Genomic DNA, 20,854 nt, shown 5'->3' with positions numbered 1-20,854 from the left:
GTTAGAAAGTTCTGAAGGGACTGGACCCCCCTGCCTCCTTGTGCATAGACGCCCAGCTCACTCTTGCGTGGTCCAAGTCTTAGGCGATGGGACAGGCTGAGCCCCTGGGCCAGGAATTTTTTGGGGGACAATTCTGGAAGGAATTCATCTTGCAATGCTGTTTGATTCTGAAACTCCGTACGCGACTTGACTTTCTCCTTTCATCTGAGAAGACTAATTAAATAGTGCTTGGACACAAAGAAAACATTATGTTCTGGACTGTGCATTCTTCAGAGCATTCTTCCTCCCAGTAGCCTCCCTTCCGAAAAGTGACTCGATGGTTCCAGCGCTACCTGACATTACGTGCTAACCTAATTTTACTACTTACAGTTATCTCTGCTGTGATAATTACTGACCTTCTGCTAGTCTTAGCTTTACACCTTGAAAGCATTCATTTTCCACATACCTACACAGTGCATTTCACGTGCAGGTGAGGCTGCAAGAGAAGGAATGAACACGGCTGTGCCTGGCAGCGCGTCGAGTAACTCCCGGGAGCAGAGCAGAGAACCCCACGTAGGCAGGAACAGAATGTTCTTGGGATTAGAACGCTCATACGATGAAGATAACGGCTTGAGCATTTGGATGAATAACTAACTTATGACAAGGCAAAATCTTTTATCAAATCAGTGTTTCTCTGTGCTCTCGTGGGCCATGTCCTGTGCGTTCTAACTCAGCACTATTTTTTGATGTTGTAGGGAGGTGGCATAGACATCTTCCTTCCCTATAGATTCTTACATGAGAACTAATTATTCATCTTCACACAGAGCATCTGCCTTGTTCTTTGATGACGTGATCTAAGAACAAGTATTTTTTTCCTTTTAGAGAAGAAAAAGGAGTAAAGGCTCGCTAAACAGCTAAAGGAGGGAAGTAAGGATTTTTTTTGCAGTTTACAGAACACAAAAACTGATGGCAGCAGCCCACCAGTTCAATGAAGTACAGTGACTCAGCAGCTGAGTTACAGATCGGATTTATTATTTTCTGTCATACAGAAATCAACTAAGAATCTTCAGTATGTAGCATGGGAAAGGAAGCTTGTGGGATGATGCGACCGTACAGAGGTTCTGGAACAGAAGACCATGTTTCATTTAGAAATCTTGTTACTTAGGTCCCAGCTAATTACCTAGGTTTGAAAAGCAAGTGAGTGGAAAACATGCAAGCATTCATTGAGAGCTTAACATCCCCCCCTCACTCTCCCAAAGATAGAGAGACCAAAATATTCTAGGACCTTAAAGCCATGGACTACAGGTGGTGACTCCAACTCTTCTCCAAATGCATTCCACTATATATATCTAGGATTAATCCTGATTTATAGAACAGGATAATCCCAAAAATGGAGACTGAAGTTTCCTTCTTTACCACAAAGATACAGAAGGACGTGTTGTTACAGGAAGGAAGTTTGACTTACAGATGGGTCTCATGTTCACGGACATGGACAAACACCTCATCCTGTGAAGGTAACAAACTGCTACCTCCACTGAATCTGGCTTGTAGATATATGGTTTATATTTTAAGCACTGGTGTAGTTCTATGGAGAGCCAGGATGCCACGCCACACTTAAAAGTGAATAAATAAAACGATTTCATTAAACACAAGTGTAAGAAAAATCACACAAATGACTAGATAAGGATTGCATAAAAGAGAATGCTGTAGAATTATGTCATCTGGTGAGATCAGCCTCAAAACTGGCTTATACCGTTAGAAAGTCAGCTATGTGAGTCCAACTGCTTACTTGGGTTACCAACCAGCTTTTCTGTTCAGACACTTAAAAATATCCTGATTTTTATAAATGTGGATCTGATACCATGCACAATAATTCCAGTGGGAGCTGAGAAAAAGGCAGTCACTTTTAGTTGTGTGCATAAATGTAAAACCCAGGACTGCCTGGGTAACCGGGGTCAGTCCTCCGATCTGTACATGTGAGCCCCTGCCGAGGATCACCAGAACGCGCACTCACTCTAATCCGGTTAACACTCCTTTTGTTAATGTACAAACACTATTTTACTCATTGATGTGCTGGTTAAATATACCTAGTTACTGAGGTATAGTCACCCCCCCTCTCACTATTGAGGCTTCAGTTATTGAAGATCTCATCAAGTATTCGTATTTTACTGTGCAACAGCAAAAGATCTGTTGTTGCACATAATGCAAGGAGTTATGTTTCTGAGGACTTTGATTTCTCTAATGGAACAGCCTTGTGAGCTGGGAACTGCAGCAACAAATCAAGGAGAACAGTGAAGCGACTTAATGGAATTTCGTTATTATTTCATACTTTTAACTGCGTCCAGATGGTTCATCAGGATTACAACCTTATTAAGCTGAGTACCATAGAAAAACCCCAGTAAGCACAGTGCCTGCCCCCAGTGCCAGTTCCATTACCCTTTCTGAAAAGTGCACATTAACCTGAAAGCCAATCTGCAAATGTTTAAGTGGATTCGCTGTTGTGCTTGCAGAACTGTGGCCTAATTGACCACACAGGATGGATTGCAAAGCAAAGGATAAAGAAGGTCAAATGCAAGAAACAAACAGGTGTGTGTGCAGGCATGCCCTGCAGATCTGCTCCAGTTATTAGGTACCAAAAGTAAATAAGAAAATAAATCAAACTCAGTCTTTTTCCCCACTTGATAATCCACATTATATTTAAATCACTTTCCTCTGTTACAGGTCTAGTTGCCTTACACACATGCAGTAGTTATTGATACAAAGCTTGGGTTTAAATTAGCCAAGGAATAGAGTCAAGCTTATTTTTCAAAAAATAGCACCCGTAGCTTGTGTTCAAGAGAGCTGCAAACCAGCCTGGCTTTGCTGCAAGAGATGAGAGCTTCTAATTACATTGGATTTCAAATCTAAAAGCCCATTCCCATGGAATAATCTGTTGTTACAAAGCTGCTATTTCTCATTCTATCTTTGTCCTCAGATCCTGCGTAGTTCTGGCAAGAAAGTAATCTATCAACGTCTCAATGTTAAATCACTCCGGTCATGAACTATTAACACAAAGCATACAATTATGGCTTCTAAATTGAAGTCCTTCCAGCTGCAATTTGTCACATCTACAATTGTACAACCTTAGTAAAGCTGAAAAACTAGGAAATGGATACATTGGAAAAATAGCATTTCTAGTACATGCACTTACTATGGGTAAGCCCTGAATGTGCTTCAGCCGAGGTCAACAGGAGTTTGTCCTTTGATGTTAGCGGAAGCGAAATAATGACCTCTTAGGTGTCTTGGTTCTGAGCAACAGATGTAATAGCAGTTCTCGATTCTTTCATGCAAAGGTTTAGATTTGCTGGAGCAAAGTAGAATGAGCATGCTACTACTTTCCAGATAGCAATAATATATATTAGAAGTCTTAAAACAGTCTCCCGTAATCTGTACCCAAAACAGGGGCATTACTTTTGTTTTGTACACATTCCCTGAAAGAAACTAGGTAGACAACACTGGGGAACAGCTCCGACAGACAGCCTTTGTGTGAGGAACACACGCCCACTAGATCCTCCAAAATAATAACAACAACAATAATACCATTTTATGTGCTATAGACCCTGACACAGCCCTAGCAACCTGCTGAGCTTTCACGCACACTTACGTCTTCCTGATCTCTGCTTTAGTCTCTCAGTCTCCTCATTTCTTTTGCTACACTATATAGATCTGGTATAATATCATGCCTTTCAAAACCAACCCAAAATCTGTTATTAACCGACATGCTTTAACTGTTGCCTCTCTTTGTGAGCCAAAGGTGAAGCTCAGTTTCCTTCCTGCACTTCCATCATCCTGTACCAAACTGGCCACTACTTGCCTTTCATTCTTAGGAAGCCAAGGTATTATTTTGGTCACAGTACTCGAGAACACGGTCTGAACTGGCCTCAAAACTGCTATTTTATACTCACCTCTCTTGTTGGCCATCTTCAATGAAGCCTATGATGCTTTTTCCCCTTATATCCTGCCATCCTGGTTTGACTCCTGTTATCATCTTTGTTTATTTCCTTGGCAATAACTTGGATGAACCTTCACTTTCCTCAGTTTCCTGTCGTGGTCTAAGCATTTGGGCCTCAAGTTCCTTAGCTTTTCTCTCTGCAATACATCTGACAGTGTTTTATTCCACTAATACAATCCTAGCTAGCATCTTATACATGAAAAAACCTGCAAAGCTACTTCTCCAGTCTAATTTTCCAAACAAAACTAGTAATAGTACCTCTTGCCATCAATCTTTGGAGGCCTGGCCTATGTTAAACTTAATCCATACACATCAAACATCCTCCCTTATTTTTCACTTTCATAACGTGTCATTCACGTCAAGTAAACCCAGGGTCACTATTTTAAACTCTGACTTCTAAGTCCTCGCCTCTAAATTTCACTGTTTCTTGTTGCTACATCTTCCCTTCTCATCATGTCTGCAGAATAAAAAAATGACTATATTTAAATTGATGGAATGCCAAAACCATTGCTAATCAGCTAGACAAATACTGACGCTCTCATTTTACCTTTCCATCCATGTTTTTTTGTCTTTTGTCTTAGCCTGGATTATAACTGCTCAGTGGGAAGCCCTTGTTTTTGTTCTGTGTTTGTACAACGTCTCGCCAGTGGGACGCTGCTCTGACTGAGCCGCGCAGGCACTCTGCTAACGCGAATGAAAAACAATACCGCTTTCTATCCCTGCTGCTTCTACAGAGTCGCCTTGGCTGTGAGAAGCTGGATGCTATGGCTGCATATGTACCAAGTGAACAAAACACCAAATCCTAATCACTGGCCTCCCCAAAACTGCTAAAGGAATTGCAACCTCACCGGGAACTTGGAGAAAGAAGCTAACTTAATTGTCACACAACTGGAAAAGTAAATGCAAAGAAAGAAAAGAGTTTAAACCCCTCTATATGTGATTGCATTTCACACAACAGAGCTTTGTGTGCCACTTTTCAGTGTTACTTTTTCAATTCAGTATGAAGTTAAAAGCACGGTTAAAGCACAAAAAAAAAAAAATAGACAAAAGGGACCCTTCTTTTACTTTCTGTCCCTTTTCCTAATCCTTTATCTTCTTTCCATCGTTTCATTTTGTTTAGCATGTGAATGCTCCCTGCCAAAATAGCATCAGGATTTTAAAGTTCATTAAATTGTATTTAAACAACTTTTACTGTAGTCTTTTACATAGAAATTGAGAAAATACCATTCCTCAGCCTTCTGTAAGAGCTGCTCCAGAGTTTCATCATCTCCTATGGCTAATACCATGGTTCTTTCATTTATCAAAAAAGGTTACTGTCTATACTGACAGTGGATAAAGTTGAAGGTGAAAAATAGATTCTCTTAAAAATTTGGTTCTTCTAACTCACCCAAAATGAAGACTGGCGTTAATGCAGCATATTACATTTAAAATACTTTGAATTGTGTCATCTCAGACTATTTATGCTGCTAAAAGCTAAAAGAGTAGGGGAAAGATATTTATGATGAGACTGAACATCAACCTTTACATGAGTTTTGAGTCTTTCTTCTTTATTGACATAAAGAGAAAGGAAGGTTTTCCTTTTTTCCCCTGCCTTGATGTTAAAGGAGGAGATAAAATTCTTCCCCCATTTAATTTGGGGAAAATAAAACACCACTTCTACTTCAGTATCAGAATTTCAACAAAGTGGCTTTCTAGATAATAGAGAGTCATATGCTGAAGCGAGTTCATATTTCCACCCAACTGAGAGTTTCTGACTGAAGAAAACAAAAGGAAGTTTCTAAAGAGAATTAAGGTGCACAGTTGGAATTGTGCAAAAGCTTGCAAACCCGGCCCTATTCTTGGTGGTTATAGCTAGCTTAAGCTGTGCACTTATCTTAAACAGTTTTAACAACAAAGAACAGTCATTAGCCTTTTTCTGCCCTACAGCACCCAAGTCTGAAGGCACTTCTGTTAGAGACCGAGAGGAGGGAGAACACTGCCTGTTCAGACTCCCAGCTGTGCGAAAGACAAGCCCTGCTATTTCCATAATGCAGATCTCTCAGAGGGCTGATGGCTGCAGGGAAAATATCATCCTGGAAAAGTGTCCCTGGATGTTTCAGGAGGAGTTCTAACTCGGTGAGAATTATGAGTAGCTACTCACTCCCTCCCCCAACAAACCAGAAGAGACAATAATTGGTCCTGTCCACACCCAAAAGCAGCACAACGAGCAGTGAAGTATATTCTGTTCCACTTAGTCAGAAGAGTGGTTACGCTGACATTTTGTCTCAATATAAAAGCTATGCTAGAGGCTAGAAGAAGTAAGTATTCCCTTAACCCTCCAAAACTGTAGCATCTATGAGAACAAATAAAACCAGATTCCTAAGAGTCTTGCCGTGCCTCAGAGAGCGTCAGAAGGCCACAGTGTAATGAACCGAAACCTGAATGTAATTGCAGTCAACATCAAACTTCTGATGGAACACTGGCCACTACTTCTGACCGAGATACATGTGAAGATACCAGACATACCTTGTTTTTTGTTTTAGAACAGGAGCAGCATTCTACCAACTCCTCAGAATTCATACACTATGACATTAAAAATATTGACTTAACTATTTCCAAAAAATAAACAGTGGTCACCCTGTAGCACCGACCTTCTGATGGACTACAGTTAAAGGAAAGACAATTTAAAAAATTTATTGGAAACTTCAAAACAAAACAAACCGAAAATACAAAAATCCAATCTGGAAGAAACAGATGAAACAAGCTGCTCATAAAGCCCAAGGCAGGTTCATACTGAAACGTTTTCTTTAAACACAAGTGTATTTTTCTGTCATTGAAAGCAGCGTTGGCACACATCACCTTTCAACACAACTGTTCTGAATTTTTATTCTTGTAAAATGAAGTCACCATATAGAGAGAGGAGAAAAAAAGAGAACAGTCTACTAATTGTGCAGTCATCTTTAAGTTCCTGCTCAATGAGAATATTAAATGTTAGAAAGAAAGAGAAAAGGAGGGTAGAAACCAAGATTTTTCTTTCATGTAACCTAATTTTTCTAATAGTTCTAGAAAATACATGCTCAAAGTTCATTTTTAGAAAAGACACACATTTAAGCCTTGAAAAAATTATCGTACCTGTGATTAAAACTAGATTATAAATTAACATATTTACCTCATTATACCAGAAAGATTGCCTCAGTATTAAGAATTGCTTGTTCTTGACTGATGCAGTATTTCATTACTGTATGGAAACAACTCATCAAAAATAGATTTAGGGAACAGGTTGGAGTTCAGCTGCAAACATCGGATCACCTTAATGATGGGTTTCCAGTTCAAGAATGGTCCATTCCCCTTGAGGGGATGAACAGTCTTCAGATGAGAAGCTTGCTACTGTAATGCTTGCTGAAGAGTCATCAAGTGGAGACATGAGTTCAGTCCACCTACTGAATGTGTCAACTTGTGATGTACCCTGAGGATGCGAACCATCGCGTGCCAGAAACAGTGTCTGATTGATAAGACATTGTGCTAAGTTAAGGTCTTCAGGAACAGAGTTTTTGAAACCTATGTTTGAGTCCTGCTCAGATAACAATTGCCTGAGAAGAGTCCAGTCCTGCTCTGCAAACTGCTGATCTTCAAAATCCACATCTAGAACTGCTGTTTCTGAATCCATCCTCTGCTCAATTGCTTCTCCAACATCCATCTCGTATATTGGAGAAAGGGTTTTGGAAGGCCGATGCTCATACAGGCAGGTTTGTGCCATTGTGTCATAATCATCTATGTCTCCTGAAATAATTCACAATACTGTACAATGTAAAAATTGCAGATGATCCTCCCCTCAGGGCTGTGCAGAGCAAAATTTAACTCATTCAGGAAGGACAATCCAACCAGGGTAAAAAGAGGGGATGGAAGGTAATAGAAAAACTGACAAAATTTGAGGCATTTATTTCCTATGTAAAAAACAAAGTATGATTTATAAATTAAGTTAAAGCAGCAATCACCACTGGTAATTAACAATAACCTCCATAATTAAGTTTCTGATACAGAAAATGACAATGCAAATATACACTTAACGCACATGAAATTTCTCATTTACTACATAAATTAAATTTAGACCAGGAGGTGCATGGAGGGAATTAATAGAGAATGATTACTGAATGGTGACTTGAGCTACGTCAGCTTAGAAGAGAATTAAAAACAAAATAGTTCATCCACAAGGCTTATTTCTACACTGCACATGCAAGGGCAGCTGCAGGCAAGGGCAAGCAAGCTTAAAAAAATGGTACAACTTTGTACGTCTTCTTGTTCTGCGGTCTGGCTGAACACAGAGCATCACCAGCATTTCGTTACTCTTCAATACACAATAGTTGCCATCAATACTATTGCATATTTTTGATGGGATAAACAGACTGAATTATTGGTATAAAGAAGACAAAACACAAAACTAGACAAGTATTCATCCAGCTACATGAAACAAGTTAGAACTTTTCTGTATATATCATTAGTTTAAGTATAATCTCTCATAGGATATAAGCTTTTACTGGTAAAATTTAGACTTTTAGACATCTCATAAGCTCTAAACCAGAGTTCAAACCTGCTCCCACTGAGGTATATGGCATATATTCAGTTATATTCAGTAGGAGAAGGATCCAGGTTTGTTTATAATCTATAAATAAATAAATTCAAATAGTAATAATAATGCATATAGCTGTTTGGGCAAACAGTTCAGTGCGCTTTAGGCAAGGTTATTACTGGAGTTATTGCACATCCCATTCAGACATACTATATATTGTCAAGCAGGCAAAACAAATACTCAGATTCCATCAAAAGCTGATGCTGTCAATGTTAGATTGGATCAAAAATAACTGATGTACAGACAGCTGCATCCAATCTTTCTTTTAGCATTGCACAAACCCTCTCTTCTTGTAGTCAGGTTTCTCATTGAACAGCAGGATACTGACAGACATTTCAGACAGACAGGCATTCTCTACCCAAGGGAAATACTTAAAAATATGAAAATTTAATAGTTTCAGCCAAAATTACTTCAGTGCAGGGTTCAATACCAGACAAACTGGCAAAGCTTCCCCTACTACTTTTGAATGATTGAATGTTTCTATTTCTGTACATTACCTGGAAGTAAATCAGTATTAGCGCATTCAGTCGCCGCTGGGGGACTGTCTCTCACTTGAACTTCCTGAGTCAGTATCTGACTCTTACTGGCTTCTACAGGCTTTGCAGAGCTGTTCTTTTGCCCATCAGAAATGATTTCTCTCTGGTGAAGATCCAAATGACATGGTCTTTCTTGAGATTTTGCATCATTGTCTATGTTTTTATTGCACTGGAGAAACTCACTCACCACTTCATTCTTCCTACTGACACTTGTTTTTTCTCCTGGACCCGAGCCCGCTGCTGAACACAGCTTCTCATGGCAATTTTGTTCAGATATTGAAGCATCTTGATACCCCTTTCCTGGGATATCAGTGCCATGAAGATGTAAGAGAGAACTTTCGCTTTTCTCCGACCTATCATCTCTATCCTTACGCTGTTTGCAATCCAAAAATCCATCTTCGATTTCCAGTGAGTATCTTGAATAAAAAGTCTTTCCATGGTGCTCTTGAGAACCACTGTCAAATACTTCTGAAGGAGTAAGAGATTCTATGGAATGCTGACGTGAAGTATGAGTTTCTGCTCTATCATCAGATCCCAACTCTTCGCATTCATCTACTGACAGTAAAACGGATCGTTTGAAATTTTTACTTTTAGAAAACTCTTGACTTACAGTGTCATTTTCTGTGGCATCTTCAAAAGCTAAGTTATCAATTCCTTGGAACTGTTGAGTAGGAACATTTGGGGGAGGAAAGCTTTCTGCAATGTTCTCTGCTTCAGATCTGTCATCTTCTGTCTCATCAGCAGAAGAAGAAACTTGATCTGCTTCCTGAATAAACTGTGTATTACAGAAAGTAGAACTTTTGCTCTGTCTGGTGTTGGGCCTTGCACCTTCTTGATGGGACCAAATCTCAGGTCGTTTTCTTGGTATTTCATCGTCACTCGTTGAATTAACACGGAAGAGATCAGAACCCTCTTTTTTCATTTTCACTTCTATTCTTAGGCTGCTGTCATAGATTTTTAATTCCTCAGGTGTACTTGTGTCGCTGCTGCTTCTTCCAAGAAAATCATGGCATAACATAGTGCTACATTTAGAAATCCCTCTCTCGTTGGATCCTTCATCATCCTGTGAGCCTCCAGCATCGTAATCTTCTGACCTTGGTTTTATATCATCAGAGGACGTGGTTGCACTGCCAGTATCCGACTCAGGACTCTCCTTTGGATCTAGCGCACCAGTACTCCAGTGGTCCACAAAGGGAATTTCTGCGTTTTCATGGTTTTCTGGAGTTTCCATAGGATCTGTGGGCTCTGTGTAACTAGGGGAACATTTCTCTGTAATTTGTTCTGTGGAACATTCTGAAACATCATCTAAATCTGCTGTAACCGATGGGTATTCACTTAAAGCTGAGGTATCACACAGCTCATCAGCTGTAAGAAACCCCTCCATATGAAGCTGAGGAGATGACATTCCATCCTCTTCATTGGTTATTGTTCTGGAAAAGCCTGGTAAAGCATTTTCACTTGTTTCAGCATTTAATTTATCACTTTGTTCAGTACAGACTTTTGTTGCTGCTGAATGTTTCGCCAGGTCTCCCGAAACAGTAACATTTTGACTGGTTTCCTTGGAAGAGTCTGAGTGTCCATCACTGGCAGACGGCGCGTGACAGGAAAATTCAGCTGTGTAATCACCTTTCTCTGTATCCTCCACCTGTTTAATTCCAGTCTGAGATCCACAGATTTGCTTTGGTTCCATTTTGTTTTGCAGCGAAACATGCAGTTTAGAAACAGTTTCCCCTGTAATTACAGAAGAAGATTCGGATTGTATTTTGTATTCCACACTTTCAGAAGGATCTGATGATTTCTGGTTTTTGGGTTGACAGGACGTCAGCAGCTTCTCTTCGCTGCTGCTTCCCACCCCAGATGCTAAAGATGCACTTTGCTTCACAGAGCGGCACTCGCTATTGCCGTGCAGCTGCCCTGCCACAGCTTCAGCCACACTCTTTTCCAGTCTCTGTCCTGAGCTGCTGTGCTCAGCAGCGTGACCGTTCTTCTGGACAACAGGAGATTCACTCCGTGAATGTTTTTGTGCAAGGGACTTAGATTTTGATACAGATTGCCCACTTGTTTTCAGTTTCAGGTCCTTATTATTCACAATCTCAGCATGCTTCGACAGAGCCTGTGTTTTAGGTGGGATTTTTGCAGTGGCTTTCACTACAGGAGTCTGTGACTGCTTCACACTCCTCTTCTTGGCTGAAGGGTGTTTTTCTGGGAGCGCTGTCTGAAACAGATGTTGTAACACATTTTTTTCTTCATTATGTTTTGGAGACATTCCTGATTTCAGTGAATTTGGCGATTCTGCCTGAGGTCCTAACAAACAGTAAAAAAGAGACTATAAGGGTTGCCTATGTAGTCAAAGTGTATTTACTAAATTCATGTTGACACGCGTTTGTCTTGATAAGCAAGTTCCTCAGCTTTTTATGCAACTAAGAGATTTAAGGCTTGTGAAAGAATTAAGAATTGAGATCTTAAACAAGCAGTAGACAAACCCAACATCTTGAATTAACATGCTGCCTTTAAAACTAAAGCACTTCACAGACTACACATGAAGGAATTCCTGCAACCTGTAACTGAAGCATGGAGTCAGCACTGGAGGAGAAAGCAGCAGCTCTCTAACAGGGCACAGAAACACTGCACAGGAAGAGGAGTGCTGCTTTCAATTTTTATTGTAGAGGAAATGACAGGAGGCAGAAAATAATTACATTAGTTACAATGTGATTAGAATACTAGGATTAATGTCCCTGCTCAGTCAGACAATATTGCAAGAGCTTTAACGACTACAAATTGACAGGACCTGTGTTTTCTATATCCTAATGCATTTAAGATAATATAACTTGAATGTTCTCCCTGCACCCTGCAGTAAGTGCCAAGTCCAAATGGGATTAAAAGTAGCTGCATCCTTCACACTTGCCTCTTTACAAAGCAGGGTTTCCTCTCTGTGGTCTACAGTGCCACTTCCCATGCTCAATACAAACAGCTGCTGAAATCACGTACGTGTCTGTGGTCAGTGTCAGCGATGCTGTCACTAGTGGCAACCAAAAAAGGGAGGCCTGGACTAACAGCCCACAAAGAGGCCTGAAGCATGGATCTTTGATGCATACCATAAATGTTTGACCTACAGAGTCTCTGTTGCATTCACAGTCTTGGTTCCAAGTGCAGAAGTGCAAATAACAGACTCTGCAGAGCAGATGAAAAAGGCGCAAGAACACACCACGTGGCAGTGCAGACTGTCTTTTAGACACTGTTCATTTGCATTTTACAGCTGAGGATTCGAAGAGTGACACATGGAAAATACACAGAATTGTTCAGAAATTTTTGGCCAAATGCTTGTGCTAAAACAAAAAGACAAAGCTTCGCCCAACATGCCAATTGCATTGCTGTGTGAATCTTTACCTTGGCTCCTGGGAGAACTGGTAGGTGTGCTTGGAGCCTTTTGCTGTGCTGCAGAATTGCTACTCACGTTCCCTTTTTTCTTTAGAGCTTGTACGTTTTGTTCATTACACCCTTTTCCAGTTGTTTTTTTTGTCAGACTGAAAAAGAAATTATGATATCCGTTACTTCCAAGCTTAAGGTCTAGCAATGTTTAATTCTATTTAAACAAGCACATGTGTTTTAATAGGCACACATCTACAAAGATTGAAAATGTCACCTAAAAGGCATACTTTTGGAAAATAAAGACTATATGTGTGCATACATATATTTTTCTGATAGACTCATATAAATGACCCATTTCACAATTCCACAGTGCTTAAGCTCTCTTCCTGTCTGGTGTAACCTAAACCACCCCACAAACAGTAACTTTACGACACCTTGTGCAGTCGTTAACCGTTCCAGCGTGCAGAACTCTGAATGACCTATAACAATTTAAAAATATTAGCGTGAAGCAATCCAACACAAAACCCAAACCAATTTTATCTTTACAGCGTTTCCAGTAGCTCACTCAAATTGTTTTGCTAATAACACAACTGACAACCATTCTCAGATTAAAGTGAACACACTGACTTAGTGGTAAATTTAGTAGTTCACCTGAAACATTTTCTGCGAACACCCCTTGCCATCCCCATAAGTATGTAAACCAGAACAGGGACTGGTAACACACCTGCTTGCCACGGTACTAGCCTCCTGCTCAGTCTTTTTTTTGTTGTTTGTGACTCCATTTGATGTCTTTGCAGATGACTTTGTTTTCACTGCTGTAAAGTAAATTCAAGGTTAATTATAGGGGGAAATGCATTGCATCTAAGTACTGAGAAGAATACCAATATATAAAGATTGGTTATTGAAAACAGCAGAGAAGCTGAACTTCTAAAACCATTTTCTGTGGATATCAGTTGATCAACAATATCAGTTAATAGAAGATAAACTTAATATTCTTAAGTTAATATTCATTTACAGGGGAAGAAGGCGACTCATCAATCTATAGCAGATTTTTTTAATGCTTCCCAGGCCGGTTTTCCTTGTGTGAGCAGCCTGGGGCAAATCAGCAAGGGGCATTTAAAAAAATTACCTGTCTGTTTTTTCCCTTCTTCTACCAGTCTTTCCTCTCTGGGTTCCTCTGCCTGTTCACCTGCAGTCTGGATCTCTGTGCTTGAGTTGGCTGACATGCTGGCAGCTCCTGCCACAGTCCCTCCGGGGGGAGACTCCTTCCCCGGGGCTTTCTTCAATGGTTTTGTTTTGATCTGCACGTTGGAGGTTACTGTCAGGACTTTAGGTCTGGCACCTGCAACTTTCCCCTCATGGTTCTTTAGTCCTTTGCCACTTCCCACATTTTTCTGTCCACCTGCAGATGATGTCTTTTCTGTATCTTGCTTGGTAAGTGTGCTTTCAGCCTTCACAGAGCCATTATTTTCTGTTTTGGTCTTTATAACAGCTCTAGCTTTTGGTGAAGCAGGTTTTTCCCCAGATTTTGAATCCTTAGCAATCTTGGAAACTACTTTTTTGCCATCTTTCCCCTTTGCATCCTCATGCTTTGAAGCCTTAACAACAATGTTTCTACTGGTGCTTGATGTATGTCCAGATGCTCCTAATCCATCCGATTTCATTTTATCCTGATTAGTGGAAGGATCTCCCCAGCAATCTTTCTTGCAGTGCTCCCGTATGCCAACAGATTTGGTAACAGATTTGTTTAGCTAGAAGAAAAAGCATCAGGTGAAGTAAAACCAAAACAAGAGACATTTATAACACCAAACTATCCATAATCTCTCATTCCCAAAACACAGCTACTTTGTAAGTAGTAGGTGATCTAAAGTGACCAGATTCAGCACAAAAATAATTTATAAAAACCATGTATTTGAGCTCAGATTGCCAGCTTTCAAAGATATAAAAGCACCAGAACTAGAGTACCTAGCACATCACACGTGAAATACTGCTCTACACAGAGGATATAGAAATATCTAAGTAGAGTTTCACTTTCACCTTGGACAAATTACTCTGTAATATTTTATATTATTAGTCTCTGCTAAAGTAAGAGAAGAAACTACTTTGGAGTCACATGCGCATGTTTTCCAAAGATGATTACAGACTACGGATTATTACAAACACAAACCCGAAACATAATTTCTAATCCAGGGGACGTTTTTAACCATTACCAACAGCGCGTCCGCCAGGTAAGTGACAAGATTGACAGATTGACTTTTTCTCTCAGGTGAAAATATACACTGAAACACTGAGAATTAAGTGCATGAAATGGAATCTCTGTGATACCAGTGTCACTACAATGCATCCAAGACTGTCAAATCACGTGAAATGTTTCTCTACCAAATAGTAACGTGGTTTCAGTGTCAATGAGCGAGTTGCTGAGGGCGTTAAAGCTCTTTGTTGAGCCCCGGGAGTGTAACACGCTCAGGGCCGTGGTGGTCTGCGATAATGGTGAAGATTCGTCAGCTCCATACAAACCATTTGCTCTGGGAAACAGATCTGTCTCATTACATAGCCCCAGCGGAATGTGAGATTCTGAACACAAATTCCTGTCTTTCATTTGAGCTGATCTCTTTGAAAACGTAGCAGAACACAGGCTGAGTCCTAGGATGTTTACAGTATTGGATTCGACTGACTGCAAAAATAACAGCTTGCCAAAAAAATACACATTATTCAAAAGCAAGTTCCATTAAATAATAGGACAAATTAATACTGAATTTAAAACACCTGATGAAAATAATTTTATTTACAAGCTTCTGAGCATTTGTAATGTTTGGATAGAAAAGTTTACCTGAGAACTAGTGAACACAGGTTTTTTGCCCAGCCTTCGGTCATCACCCTTGTCAACTGCAGCTGTCAAAGAACAAGCAGTTTCTTTACTATTGAGCAGGAAAGAAGGGAGTCAGAAAACAACCCGGCCTACTCAGTTAGCATGTGAAACCAGAAAGCAGTGCTTTGGGTCCTGTAATTACTCCAAGGAGGCTAATTTTGGTGATACGGGAAATGTTCACTGGAAATAGATGGCTTTATGTTCAGTACAAGAAGTGAGTATGAGATCACGCAGCCGCCAGCGAGCTGTTCAGCTCTGCTAGCTCCCAGTTTCCATCGTCAGACACATGTGTTTGTCCAGGTTCAGCTCACCCAAACATCACAGTGCACCAAGACCTCTGAAAGTGTACACAATTCCCCCAAAAGAGACTTTCAAGTTTAGAGCACTCATGACTTTTAAGCAATGTACTGTAATTTATAGACTATTTCTTTAGACTATTGAAAGAGGAGATTGATTACTGTAAATTTTATTGCTTTTCAAAAGCAGTAAAGCCAAGACATTTAAGTATACACAGCAAGGTCCTAGTGCCTCTCTAGACAGCGTGCAGCACAATGTCATGAGAGTTAAGCCTGGGATTGTCACAGGGAATTTTCAGGCAGTGAATGCCTTTTTTTTTTGTGACTGGTCTGCTCGGTGAGGGAAGCATTTTTCAATAAAGCCTTTAAATCAATTGCGCTTGTAGAATACAGAAAGGATATTTATAGACACTGTACAGGCCCAGAATCAATAAGGTTTCATTTCTGTTTGCATTCATGTCACAGTTGAAAAGAAGATTTTGCAATAACTGCATTAAAAAAACCCTAATCATTCAGTGCCTCAACTTCTGCCGTACTATTTATACAGGTTAAAAATGTATCTTTGGATAACACAAACAAAAGTCCTGCTGAATTCTTACTGTAGATACTAAAAATAATGATTATCTAGGTCTGTAAAAACCACAAAAGGTCTGCTGAAAATGGCACCCCCGGGATCTAATCCTTCTTCCCGCAGTGACTCTGCACATTAATACAAACCAACAGTCAGACAAGATCCACATGAACTTGTGCCTAAGGAAACACAAGATGTTGTGAATGAAAAACCCATCAGTATAATCTGTCTTCTTGTGGCATTCTTCCTCCTCTATTACAGCCTTCTACTTCTACACAGGTTATATCTCTACAAGATAAACCAGCACCAGAGAGCCTTAGGATGAAAGTCGATTTAAGTTATCCCAGACTTCTTTCACCTGCAGATTACAGTTTGTCTGCCCATATTGTATGATTGCTCTGCCTGTCATTAAAACTGGATGATTTACGCAAACATTTCAGCCTGTTTACACACAGAACGTGTGCTAGCTCAGAGTTACAATTTAACCTAACAAGAAAACAAACCCATTTCTGGCAAGATGGAGCTTGGACAGCTAGAGCACACCTCGCTCTGAAATGTTTTTTGGATTGAAAACACTGGTGCAAAGCAGCCTAAGCATTATTTGCAATAAGGGGACAATCATCTAAAAAATAAACCACCCCAAAACCAAAAAACTCTCCCCTGTTTCAAAAGCCACCTCCACAGCTTTGAAGGATTTTATAATCCAGGAAGAAACCCTAACCCTGTTTTGTGCAGTAGCAGTGAGCTCAGGCTTAGAGGCTGTTCCTGCATCCTTTTCTCAGCATGCAGTTTCAATAACATTTCCATCTATACACAGGCATCAATTTTATAACTACCATATCCTAGCTACGAATGTCTCTAAAAACAGGACGCCAACATGTTTATTTCTTTTTTGAATCACAAGTAATTCGATTTCACGAGTCCTGACCATGATCTTTTCTTTTCTAACACTGCTGTCAAAGCTAATATTCAGCCACAACCCGAACTCCATCATCAGCTCCACACCCTCAGAAGACTCATGTACGTCCTAACAAAGAAACACTGGGAACAAAACCTCCTTGTTGTTGGGAGTGCTGCCCGTTAAGGTTTGGAGAGGAGAATGCAGCTCCCGGGGGCTCTGCAGCCGCAGACACGGTGTCTCGAGACTGCCCGGCTGGGAAGGCAAGCTGTCCGCATTTACTCACAGCACACGGGATCGGCGTTATGCAAGGGACAAGCGGCATTTACACATCATGTAGAAAGTGATAAAGGACAGAAATGGAATTCATAGAATGGATAATCTCCTTTGGGCAAATTTAATACAGCCACGGTGCTTATCTCCTTAAAAATGAGACCGATAAGGGTTTTAATCCTGCTGCAGTATTTTCCATAATTTAGAGTGGCTGTAAATAAGGACAGACTCAATCTACATGGGTTTGTTCTTACTGTAAGCACTCCTAAAAAGAAAAGCAGGGGAGCCTTTCCACAGCAAAGGACTTACCGATTTCCACATCTGAAAGTAGCTTAGCATGCAATCACACCTCTATTCCAAATACCACTTCACAACCCCACAGCATTGCAAACTGTGCTTTAGTTTGTATCTGGCTCCACAATACCACCTATGTTCTATGCACTAAATGGACAGCTAAAAAACTCTAACGCCATTTGCTGCCAGACATACCTGCTTGTATTTTCTGTTGATGGTCCGGCCTCATCAGCTTCCAGCCCTCTGTGTGCCGAACAGCATAAAAAGACTGAACCAGGAAGACCCAGAGCTTATCACGCAGCGCCTGGATCTCGCACGTAAAGCCCTGTGTTCAAGGAACAAATCAGCAGCTGGCGAGGGGCACATTGTCATGGCAACCAGTCATTATTCCTCTCAGAATCCACTTACTCCCTAAGCTAGATCAATGATGTCATCACTTATATTTTATAATGGTCTGGTAGACGGGGACGCTGCTTTAGAAGGATTATTGCCCACCACAGTGATTTTTACAATACTTTAAACCGAAGTCACTCCAAGGCACGCTAGAAAACACTACATTGCTTCTTTTTCCCTTCCTTTTTTTTCTTTTTTTTTTGAAGGAACCCATAACAGCTCTTTACTGTCAGCTGTGTCACAACAAGGTCAAATACTCTAGGGAAAAATAACGTATCTGATTAAATTTTCATTACTTTTACCAAGAGGGTCTACAACAGCACCAGATTGCAGTAATTCACTGTGCATTTATTTTTCATTCTGTGTTTGCAGCATCACGCTGGATTTTAATCAGTATGCCATATTATTCATGAATTATCCCCAGCATTACAGTCAACCACAACTTAAACATTATTTAGATTAAGCAGATACACACAGTCTGTTACCCACATGGAGACGGACACCTCCCCCAGTCCAAAAATACAAGCCAGATTAAGAGGCATCCTCGCTTCAGAGGACAGGCTTGCACAAAACCAAACATAGCTATGACTTTTACAAATAGAAGGAAAGATATACAAAAGGAATAAGCTCTCTTCCCTCTAAGTTTCAGATGATGTAACATTTTGGTCAGCTCTTTCTCATCACAAATTTACAGCGATAGTAAAGATAACAGAGCACTGGTGCCTGTGAGACTTACATTCTCAGTAGTATACAATCACTTTTTTATTGCCATAGTTGGGGTTTCTCTTGAAGGTGTGTTAAACCAGTGAACAAATGCCAACACCATTTGCATTTCTATCAGGACGTGGGATTTATGCAGATGCTTCTCTGTGTGACCCCAGCTGCAGGACTGAGCCTGAACTCAAATCACATCATCTGATTTGAACCTCTTCACGAAACACCACCGGCCCATTGAAAAACCTACCTTCTCCTTCACGTCTGTGGAGTCCAACAATGTATCCACAGCTACAAGGAGAAAGCAGCTATTTTCATTATTAATACCTTTTTCAATTGCATTAAAAATTAGTTCTAGAAGGTCGGGTTTGCTGCTCATTGCCTGTGCCTGAGGAAACAACAAAAGGCAGCTGTTTAAAACAAAAGAGTGTACTTCGTATGCAAAAGAATTACCGAGCAGAAAGGATCTGCTGTCACGCCGTGCATGAGGTATTCCAAAGCCGAGCATCTAGTTTTGTATCCCTTCCACAGCCTTACCCCTCCCCAGTCCTCTAGCAAACCATCCTGAGCCCTCTCACTAACCCAAATCTTAGGAACAAGCACGCTGTGATGAATTCACAGCCCTATGCAACTCTAGATACAAAATGTTTTAATAGCTCCCTGTTAGTTGTTTTAATTGTCTATACACATTAACAAACGTTCCAGCTGGATGCCTGGGTGCGGTCTCACTGGGACCTGCACCATTGCTTCGTTCTTGCAGACCCAAAGATGTAGAAATTTGAGTGTACTGCTAATACTCAATAATTCTTCTAGGCAGATGCTGCTGTTCTAAGGGTCCGACAGCTTTTCCAAAGCTTATGTGCATCCTTATCTCTTTGTGACACAGAAACCGTCCCACTGAATTACAGAATCACAGAACGGTTTCAGTCCGTAAAGACCTTTAGGATCATCGAGTCGATTCCCTGAAGCTTTTGCTCACCGCAGCACAGAACCGGAACGCAGCATCAACTCTGCACATCAAAGTATTAATGTGCTTTAAAACAACAATGAAAAAACCCACTATCAAAAAAAAAAACCCAACAACTTATCATTGCCTGTATCTTTTTTTAAAGCTTCCATAGAATAGTACTTTAGAGCAGAAGCTGGAACTGCAGTGATGGCTTAGCAGCCTGGCCTATCCAAAGTGTGACAGAATTCATTTGGAAGTGTACAACAGCTCGAGGGCTCTTTTACCTGCAGCAAACCAGAGAAGCTGTCACTCTGTACCACACGTAGGAAGTTCGCCACAATGAATGTCACACATTCCTCTCGCAGCCTGGATGCCAAGGCCACGGCCGCCTCCGTCCATTTCACGTGGGGAAGGCTATTGATCAGCCGGTCGCTCTCCATCAGAAGGAAAGCGGCATTCTCATGGTTCTTGAAATCAAAACAGAAATCAGCCTGTTGCCAAGTAATCACCCAAGAACTGCTGCTCGTAAAACAGCTCCTGTTCAGTTGCAGAAGACTCACACGACGATCCAGTCACGTATTCATTTCCCTCCTCGGAATACATTTGGATTTGGATAATTCTGAGCACTGAACCTACCTTTGAAACTAAAGCAGAAAAGGAAAATACACCACTTCTGTTGTGCCTGCCAAAGTCAGGAAGGAAAGTTTTCACTAGGTTTATTGAGTTTTTCCAGCTGTGTGTCATTACATACCACAGACCAGAATGAAATAAGGCAAATGGCGAAATTGAGTAGAGAGAAAACTGTTGGGTCACTGAAAGCTGTACTAAATTCTTGAATAAAATGGGCAAGTGAAAGTTTTAGGTGAGTGTGGATGGCCTAGCGTTCAGAATACAGAAATACTCACGCATTTGCATAGTTATGAATGCTTTTGCCTTATTTAAAGGAGTCAGACATCAAATACTTCTCTTCCCAGGTGTAACTTAAACTGAACTTACCCTCTTTGCTGTCTGACATTCTGCTAAGAAATGTGACAGTTATGTTTATGGTTACATTTAAAAGAAGCAAAACATCTTTCCTAGTATTTATTCCCCTGGTCTGTGCCTTTGATTCCTTGG

General features: G+C 40.6%; 1 protein-coding gene across 6 annotated transcripts in view; it reads right to left on the bottom strand.

The window, feature by feature from the left end:
- Window positions 1–915: 915 nt before the first annotated feature.
- Window positions 916–20,854, bottom strand: part of BTBD8 (BTB domain containing 8) — a 35,341-nt gene continuing 15,402 nt past the window's right edge. Inside the window, exons 9-18 of one of the 6 annotated variants that reach the window (XM_054072501.1) lie at window positions 20,023–20,205; window positions 19,040–19,177; window positions 17,878–18,007; window positions 15,312–15,373; window positions 13,611–14,232; window positions 13,206–13,296; window positions 12,916–12,960; window positions 12,500–12,636; window positions 9,074–11,416; window positions 916–7,729 (exon numbers count right to left, since the gene is read on the bottom strand). In XM_054072501.1, coding sequence (XP_053928476.1) covers window positions 7,260–7,729; window positions 9,074–11,416; window positions 12,500–12,636; window positions 12,916–12,960; window positions 13,206–13,296; window positions 13,611–14,232; window positions 15,312–15,373; window positions 17,878–18,007; window positions 19,040–19,177; window positions 20,023–20,205 — 4,221 coding nt within the window. In that variant the 3' untranslated portion in view covers window positions 916–7,259. Of the gene's footprint in view, window positions 7,894–9,073; window positions 11,417–12,499; window positions 12,637–12,915; window positions 12,961–13,205; window positions 13,297–13,610; window positions 14,233–15,311; window positions 15,374–17,877; window positions 18,008–19,039; window positions 19,178–20,022; window positions 20,206–20,854 lie in introns of all 6 variants that reach the window. The other 5 variants (XM_054072497.1, XM_054072498.1, XM_054072502.1 and 2 more) reach the window with 5 other exon arrangements.

Source organism: Cuculus canorus, chromosome 8, assembly GCF_017976375.1.
Source record: "Cuculus canorus isolate bCucCan1 chromosome 8, bCucCan1.pri, whole genome shotgun sequence".
Lineage (NCBI taxonomy): Eukaryota > Metazoa > Chordata > Aves > Cuculiformes > Cuculidae > Cuculus > Cuculus canorus.
The sequence above is the reverse complement of the archived record's forward strand: the minus strand, read 5'-3'. Positions and strand labels throughout refer to the sequence as shown.